General features: G+C 42.7%; 1 protein-coding gene across 1 annotated transcript in view; it reads left to right on the forward strand.

Moving 5' to 3' along the window:
• Nucleotides 1-6,230, forward strand: part of DGKK (diacylglycerol kinase kappa) — a 113,974-nt gene extending 107,744 nt beyond the window's left edge. Inside the window, exons 25-28 of the mRNA XM_058658699.1 lie at nucleotides 926-1,012; nucleotides 4,023-4,133; nucleotides 5,032-5,155; nucleotides 6,031-6,230. Of these exons, the coding sequence (XP_058514682.1) occupies nucleotides 926-1,012; nucleotides 4,023-4,133; nucleotides 5,032-5,155; nucleotides 6,031-6,110 (402 nt within the window). The 3' untranslated portion in view covers nucleotides 6,111-6,230. The remainder of the gene's footprint in view (nucleotides 1-925; nucleotides 1,013-4,022; nucleotides 4,134-5,031; nucleotides 5,156-6,030) is intronic.
• The last annotated feature ends 3,196 nt before the right edge of the window (nucleotides 6,231-9,426 follow it).

Consider the following 9,426-nt stretch of genomic DNA (forward strand, 5'->3'; position numbering starts at 1 on the left):
AGATAAGAAAGGGGGGCGAAATGGAAGAAAGAGGAGTCAGAGGCTGGATGGAGAATCTAGGCAAATGATAGAGCAGAAAAATGACAGCAAAATGGAAGGCAGTAATTCCTTTCCTCAAAACAGACCCAAGGTGGCTCCTGGGGGACTCCCACAGCAGATTTCATCACCCTGAAATCTATTCTTTCTCCCCAACAGATATCCTAGGCTCAGGAAAGAAGTGGCCTACAGATAGCTTGGTCTTAACGTAGCCCTTCTTCATCCCAAGTATATACCTACCATCAGAACCTAAGTTCCAACGTTCCCTGGTTTCCTTCTTGAGGACAAGAGCTCAATGAGGACACTTAATGTTAAATGTGCAATCCCGCACCTTTACTCATTGCAACATTTAAATGGTTCTTTTAAAAAGTAACTTCAGTACTAGGCTTAAAGATAAACTAGAGTCATGGCCTACTAAGATGTGAATGAATTATTTCAGGCCAGATCTTAGTTTAAGGAGACCTGAAGCTCAGGGACTGGAGTTTTGAGAAGAGAGTTGGCTGAGTCCAACTTCACCTGCCACAATATAGGTGGTTTTAGCCAAGGGGCAATGAGTGGCCTCAATGTACTCTCTGGTCTGTGTATTTCCTATTTTATTATATCCACTGCATCCAATGAGTGATGCCAAAAATCAAATTGTGCCGTGCCACTACATGGGACACATCAGTGCACCTGCACCAGTAATTGACAGCTGGCATCAGTTTTGCCAGGTTGGAGCCCATGCTGAACTAGTTGTCCTATATATTGAATATTACTTTTCGCTTACAATTGTGCCCTAGTGTGCTTCTCCCAGCTTCCCACGGAGAAGGCAGCTGGATGCTTACTAACCAGCAACTCCTCTGTCTTTGTCTTTTCCCATCCCTACCCTTCTTTCTCTCCCTTCTTTCAGACTCTAAGCAGAAATGATGCAGTAGACGTTACATTTAGTCTTAAAGGGCTCTGTGATGACACCAAAGCTTTCCTGGATGAAAACTTGGTGAGTTTAAGGGGTGGGAACATGGAAGGGCAGAGTATCCTATCTGAAGTTGGTGACAGTCTATGCATGGTTTCAGGGCACTAGAGACACAAGAGCGCTTTTTGATCAAGTGTCTACCTAGCAGTCTCTGTTGTGTCACTCTAAATTGTCACTAATTGTCTCACTGTTCTTTTAATTCAGAGATGACCATTCCCTTGAAAGAAATGTCTCCTTGTCCTTTGGACAATGTCTCCTGGGTCTAGACCACACCAATCAATAGCACAGTGTCCTTATGATGCCCAATACAACTGCAGCAGAAAGGGATGAGCTCTTCCGAGCTGCTCATATTTTTCAAGTTTCTTTCACTATGTGGGAAAGCACTAGAAAACAATTGGAAATTGGGGGAACTTGGGGTTCTCTCATCTCTACCATTCATTAATTGGATTTGTTTCCTAAGGCTGCTACAACAAAAAGCCAAGAACTGGGGGACTTCACACAACAGTTCTGAATGCTAGAAGTCCAAAATGAGGTGTAGACAGGGTTTCCCTGAGAAACACATAGAGGAATCAATCCTTGCCCCTTTCTGGCTTCTGGTAGTTTGCTAATCCTCTTGGGTGCTCCTTGGTTTGTATATGTTGCTCCCGTCTGCCCCCATCTCCATAGCATTCTCCCTACATATCCCACCTTCTTTCAAGACAGCGCTCATATTGAATTAGGGTCTACCCTATTTAGCATGACCTCAGTTTATTTATTTATTAATTATGTTGCAATAGCCCTGCTGCCAAATGATGTGCTGGAAATAAAGAACCCCTAGCACTGGGTGTATGAAGTAACTTCACCTATTTGGATCTTAATTTCCATATCCAAAACAATGGGAATTTTAATCCTCATCTCTCCAGATTATTGTGAAATTTTTAAATGAACTATTATACGTTAAATACCTGATGCTACCTGGCACGTAGTAACAGCCTGGTAGACAGTAGCTTTTAGCAGTGCTAAAAAGAATGGACTGAGGCTCCATTTTTTTGGACTATGAGTAACATGTTTGACACAATGTAAAGCCCATGGGCATGGTTGCTAAGTAAGCTCCGATGAAGCAATTGATCATGACCATTCCACTTTGGCGTTGACTGCTTAGACCCCAAAGCAGACACTGTGGTTTGACTTTCATTTAAAGTTTATTTGAAGAGGGGTTTCTGTCTGAGTTGATATTGAAAGACGTATAGCCACTTCCCCTTTTCATTTGCTCATCTAATTGGCACATTGCACAAGAGGCAGATTAGCTCAGGCAATCAGGCCAGGTTGTCCCAGCGTCTGAGCCCCAAGCTAGAGTCTTTTGACCTAAGACAACAACGCCACAAGTACCTTCTATATATAGGCAGAACTCAATGTTCTTGCCAGTTTGGACAGCAGTAAATATGAGAATTTGGCCTCTTGTTACCACTCAGTCTGTCTTAAGGCTTATAAGCTGCAAATATGTCTGTGCCAACCAACAATCAAACTTAAGTATATGCTGCACTTGAGTAAGCTTCTTTTCCATGAGACCTGATGAGGAACCCTCCCCCACCCCATGCACACACATGCACACACCCACATGAGGCCAGGAGGCAGGCAGCAGCAAAATAAAAATGTCCATGTTATCTCCATGAAGCTGTCATAGAAATAGGATAGAGATAAGAGTTCTTTCCTTTATTTATCCCTTAGAAGAGAGAGGATTTTAACAAGCTCAGTGTCAGCAATGGGATGTAGGTTTACATTGAGGTGAAAATCACTCAATAACTCCCACTTCCTTTATTTGGCACACATGTGTCTATGCTTCTGGGCCAAACTACATTGTCCCATCACTCACCATAAAGCAAAACAGCTTATCTGTCAGCATTGACCTACTCTTCATCATCTCTCATTCCAACTTGCCATAACTTCCCATCCATCCCCACAATCATAGCTACTCATTTGTGACAGCTGGTGAGGCTCTAAAAATATGTCTGGAACAGCAAGTGGTCCAGGCACAACAAAAAGCCACCCAAGTACCATATTGAAGCTGGAATTAATGGTGGGGAGAAGGCAGGCCAGCTCATACCAACTGCAAGTATGGACGAGTTCATGACGTCAATGTGAATTTGTTCTCCCAGCTTCCTACCTATCTCATAGTGTTGCTGGACTAGAACTTGGTTTTTCTGAGTTGAATACAGTCTCAGAAAAAATCCGTTATAAGTTTCCCATGAATGTAAAGGATTAATCATGCATGTGCAGGGCCAATAGGGAGCACTTTAGCTTTGCTCCCCAAACATGTGGGACAAGCCACCTGGAATTTGTTTCTTTGTTACTAAGAATGAATTGCAAGGGGCTAAAACATCACCTGAGCCTCTTTGCTAGGAAGTGAAGATTTGAGCCAGTCTCTCTCTCTAGCCCTCTCTTCTTGCTTCATAAGACAGCTTTTAAATTAAAATAATGTTGTAATAAAGATTCTATCAGCATGTGATCACTCCACATGTCCTTTCTGGAACAATGTGTTAAGAGTAAGCCTAGAGGTAAACAGATCCGAGTTCTGTCTAGCTATGTGGTCTTGAGCACTGAACTTCTCAAGTCTGTTTTCTGACCTATGAAATGAGAACACTGTGTATTGGAAGGTATTGCAAAATTATTGGGAAGATGGAATGAAATTACGTATGCTTGCACCTGGCACAATTAGAGTGATATCTCCAGGGACTTGAGATTGAAGAGTACCACCCTTGTCCTAGACCCTAAACTATAGGGATAAACTCAGTGTTAACTGATACTAGTCAAAAGACCCCTCTACTTGCCTGTAAGCATAGCCAGGCCCCTGAAGAGATCCACCATTTGGTCATTCTCTGAATCTACCTGTTGAGAAAGAAGAGAGCTGCCTACAGGCCAGCAGGAATACAAGCAGGCACCCTGAGGTCTCTTGCCACCACAGGGTCTAATGGTGTGGGGGAGGAAAATAATCTGCGAAGGCAAGATACCAAGCATTAACAAACATGAACACTCACTCTTTTTCTGTTTGTACCAGCTGAGAGATGCTGAAGGTGAAGCCACACTGCAAACCGCCCTGGATGCCATGAATGAACAATTTGTAAAGCTTTCTGAGATTGACTGGATGGGTCCAATTCTTGCTCCAGAGGTACTAAACCCTGGGAAATGGGAAACAAAAGAGAAGAGTAATACTTCCCTGGTGTCTGCTAGTTCAATCACCAAATGCCTATAACACCTAGGGCAGACTAGGCTAAAGCCAAGAAATCCATCTAGATCTCTCACATGGGTGGCAGAAACCCAAGTACTTCTGCCTTCCAGGCACACTAGCAGGAAACTAGATTGAAAGTGGAGATGGGGTGGGGTGTCATTGTGGCACAGTAAGCTAACCTGCTACGGGTATCCCATATGAGGACTGGTTCAAGCTCTGGTTGCTCTGCTTCCAATCTGGGTCCCTGCTAAAGCACCTGGGAAAGAAGCAAACGATGGCCCAAATACTTGGGTTCTTGCCACTCATATGGGAAACCTGGATGGAATTCTAGGCTCCTGGCTTTAGTCTGGGCTAGCCCCAATTATTGTATCCATTTGGTGAATGAAACAGTGGATAGAAATCTGTGTGTGTGTGTGTGTGTCTCCATGATTTTTGTTAACTCTTTCCTTCAACTGAATAAAATCTTAACAAAAAGAAAGCAGATGTGGGGTTTAATCCCAGCCACTCTGGTATGGTGCAGGTGTCCTAATCAGCAGTTTAACCCCTTGTATTCTGATGCCTATCCCTCCATCTTTTAAAAAAATGTGATTGTTAATAGTCAATTTCACAAGGTTGTTTTAAGGCTTCTGTGAGAACATCTATTGTGAGGGCCTCTAGCCCACCCAGCTTTCCATGAACATGTGACCAGTGAGTAAAGGTATCTCCCATAACTGGACAGAGAGGTTTGCCTGCTTTCTGCAGCCCCTTCCCTTGTCCATGAACTTGCCAGGCATCTAGGAGGTGTTTATGAATGTTAGGTAACTAGCATTATGACCTTCCTCTTGCTCTGATTTCCCAGGACAAATCTTCAGATACTGACACTAGAAGTTTGAAGCTGAAAATTAAGTTCCCAAAATTTGGGAAGAAGAAGGTAGAAGAGGATGACAAGCCTAAGTCAGGCCGAGGAATCCAGGGATTTTTTGGTGAGTCACCCCATGTCCAAAGTGATCAGGAAGACTTCCTTAACAGCCTGGGTACCTTTCAAGACCATTCAGCTCCCAGTAAAAATGCTCATGGGCATGAAGATCATGGAAGTGAAAACCACCTAACTACTTGCTAATGCCAAGCAATCGCAATAAATAAATAAATAAATAAGTTAGAAAGTGATATGAATACTGGGTGGGGTGTGTGAGGGAAGGACCTAAGAAGGAATGTTCCTGTGTGATCCTAATGATATATACACCTGGAAACACAAACACTGCCTAGCTAATTCGCGCAAGTCAAGGAGAAGGTCCATAGCCTATCTAAACATGTTTCCTCATGTGTTAAGTCCCTGGAAATGTAAAATGTCTCTATGCTGTTGTTTGAATATGGGTCCCATTCCTTCTTTCTTCAGAATTGCTTCTAAGCATTATTTATATATGTCAGTTTGTCTCAAAAGAAGATTCTCATGGAGTCATTTCTAGTACCAATTCTGATCTCTATAGTCCATCTTAAATTTGCGCCAAAACAACCTCAAAGCTTGAAAGATAAAGCAAAATGGGACATGGAAAAAGAGGGATGGAGGGTAGCAGGAGGTTTTTTTTTATTATTTTTTTAAGAACTAAGAGTTTGCACAGATGTCAAGAGAGAATCTCTTGAACCAAGAGACATAGTTTCTCATTTATGCTCCATCTGGTTGAAGTCCCTGATAGCCTGCCAACTGGGAGATTTGGAGATTGTTGGTATAATGGGTTCCAGCCAGTCTCCTCTAACAGAGCCTTTGCTATCTTTAGAATTCACATATTCAGCCATCTAGCAACATCCCAACCTTATTACTAACCCAATTATCTCTATATTTGTTTCTTTTCCTCTGAAGGGAGTTTGTGGCATCGTAGAAGTCGCCAAGATCAAGCACCTGATGATGATCCTCCAGCACCATCAGCCTCTCAATTCTAGCCCTTGAAAACTGGAGGCAGAACTCACAGAAAAATTCTACTCTAAAACTCTTGAAACCTCAAGACAGCCTCCACTACATTGTTTCATAACAAACATGAGCACCACCAAGGAAGACCCTCCGATTACTCACACCAACACATTTTTCCTGGACTTAATCAGGTCTCCTTAGAGGTTTACATGTCCTCATTGGCCAAAGATTCTTGTTTTGAGTTGTCTTATTCAGTTCTCCTTCTCTTTGTAACATAATGAGCAACTGTAGTGTTTATTAAGATGAGTGCTTTATGAATGGCCTGGGATCTACAAGGAAGTCAATGGAATCCACCTCTTCAGGGAGTTTGAGAATGGTTTTCTCTGACTTACAGGACAACTGCTGATGTTGTGAAATGAATGAATGCAAGAAAGACGCCCAAGGAGAGAAAGAAATGGGGAAGGACAGCCAGGCTTGGTTGTGTTTCCCCCACAATCCCTGCCAATTGCAATTCACTGCTTCAGGAGATCTCTGCTAGCTGGCTCACTAAGTTGAGTACTAGATCCTGGGAGCTGAGGGCTTGCTGCTTGCCTGTTACAGTGACCATTTGAAATCCTTGTGTGTAGATGTGGTAACCCTCCCTCTCTGCAGACCCTTTCTGTTTTTCCATGTGTGAGTGCAACATTTTTGTACATGTCCAGGTGGTGCTCTGGTGGCTGGGTGGGTCCATTGGTTGGAGCTCACCCCTCATAGCAACCATTCAGGCCCCCTCCTACTGCCTTAATCCTAGCCTGCATACTCCATGGAGTGTTTGCCTGCATTCTTGCTGGGTTTTTAAGTCAATGTTTTGCCGCTGTGCTGCAGTACAGATTATGTATAGAGACATAAAGATGTAAATATAGAGACATATTTTTAAGAACTGAAAATACAACTCAACCTCTAAGTGACCCTGTAATTTATTATGCTAACCCAGGAGTGCCCTCCCAACCCCCACTACTCTACACACACATACACCTCTATCAATTGCCCTAGTTCTTGGCGGAACTTTTAATCTTTTGGTGCATTTTTAGCATCTCAGAAGTGGCTGAGCTCTATCTTTAGCCCAGTCTATTCTGGAACCCCCTTAAAATTCTGAGCCAGGCCACAGAATTGGGAACAAAATACCAACACCCCTGAGAAGGGGCTAAGTTGGCCCCTGTCTTTTTCCTTCAATTTGTCCAGAATTCAACATCAGCAACCACCCTGACCTGTGCTATCCCTTTCCCTAATAAAGATAACATTATGGAGCAACCAACTTTTGAACTCTATGAATTAGCTACAGACTGCCTAACAATCAAGTCACAGCCTAGGCCATTCCCCACAAGTTCTATCTTGGCCTGCATTTTCCTGACAGGCTGTTAGGACAGTCCCCCAATCACCTTCAGATGTCCTGTCTTGACTTTTCCCTTCAGTGTAGAGGGACATTCTGTATGATCAGAAGAGAACATGAATCTGGAAAACTCAAGACTAAAAGTGCCCCCTTCCCTACTATTTTGTTTTGTTTTCAGATTCTTCATAAACACAAACAAGTCTAAACTGCTCCAAATTTTAATTTGCATTTTTAATGCCTACTCCCAGTCAGGCAAACCTAATCAAACACCTATGCCTAGAGAGTTTCTTTCTAGTCTGCCTTGCATCCCCACCCTACATTCAACATACACTTTTGGGTAAGCTCCCCACACACCTTTATTAAAAGAAAGCCAAAAGCCTAACCTCTCCCCCACTTTTTGAACTCAGTGTGCTCAACTTCTTGACTCAGTTCAATGGCTGCTTCATCAAGGTGCACAGTCCAGACACCAAGCAGTGGTTCTTAACTCTGGAACTCCACCAGCCTAATCCACTTAAACCAGCCTCTTGTGTTCCACCTCTGCAGGGGTGAGGAGAAAACTTACTTACAAGGGGATAGTCACCCAATGTCTGATAGTTCTGCCAAATAAGCAAAAAAGTCTTAGCACTATAGAGAAAACAGCAGAGAAAGATGACAGAAGGCATTTGCAAAGTGTTTAAGCTCCAGAACCTGTTAACTTATTGTGTCTATCTGAGTAGGGAGTGTGCTGTTGCTGTGTCTTTGGCTTTCTCTCTGTTTCCAAGAGGAAGTATTTAGATCTTATCAGCAAGGTCTCCATCACAGCTCTATTTGGCTCCTCCATGGCAATACACATTAACACCTGTGCCTCATAGAGTGGGAATGAAGTTGCATTTTTCTCAGAAGAAAAAAAGCTTTTCCAAAAAAGGAAAATGTCCAGATGAGAAAATTTAAAGAAACAAGGAAGTCCTGGAAAAGGATAGCCTTATCTTGGCACTATCTAAGTGGGGCTATGTCTTGTAATTATTTTTATCATTGATGGTAGTAAACTGTAACAGGATATCATGTTTTGTGCATGCTTTGCTGAAGTTCTATAGGTCTTCAAAGATTGTAATGTTGTTATTGCTCTGTTGTACCATGTGAATTCCCTTCCACCTACCCTATCTTCCCACCCTGAATTGGAACAATAGTGAATGGAACCATAAGATTTGGGGCTCAAGTCCAACGTGGAGCAGAATTAACAGATGACAGGCCCAGGGGAAGAAGGTGTAGCTTGTTAAATCACTTGGTTACCTTCAAAATGGCTTACTTACCAGTTGTATACTGAGAAAGAAGACAGCCCCCTGAGCATCTGTTCTTGTTCATAATTACTGAGAAAGAAAGCAAGAAGTGATTCCTGTTTCAAGGAAATCACTTGCCTTAGCCCCTGTGAGTGTAAGTTCCTTGCAGGACTCCATGCTAACTTACCTGCAGAGATGCAGTTGCTACAGTGGTGGGACTGAAACCAAATACCCATCTTAACTGTGTTCAGATAAACCATTCATAGCCAAAGCTCTATGGCTTGGTTGCGATTTTGGTAAGAGTTTCCTAAGAATTAAGAGAGTGGGTAAATCCCAGAAAGAAGAAGGAAAAAACCAGCTAGATTTGAACTGGCAGTAAGTCCTTCAGTGTCAATACTACCAAGAAATTAGGCCCCTCACCCACAAGACCCTGTGCTATGTCAAACCGAGCAGGGGAAGAGGAAGGAAGAAAATGCCAATTGAATAGAGAGTAACCATAAGGAAGATTTGTGATCAACATCCATCATCTTTCCTGAGGACACAAATAGAAAAAAAAGATGATGTATTTTACAGAAGGCAGAAACTAGTACCAAAGCAACCAAGCCAATTCACACCATTTCATCCTTAAGGGACCTTGACTGGCTGTGTGGCTTCCATAATTGCATTTGGCTGTTCGATGGCTAATCTGTAATCCTTTGTTGTTTTGTGTTCTGTGGTTTTTGT

Source organism: Ochotona princeps, chromosome X, assembly GCF_030435755.1.
Source record: "Ochotona princeps isolate mOchPri1 chromosome X, mOchPri1.hap1, whole genome shotgun sequence".
NCBI classification, from domain to species: domain Eukaryota; kingdom Metazoa; phylum Chordata; class Mammalia; order Lagomorpha; family Ochotonidae; genus Ochotona; species Ochotona princeps.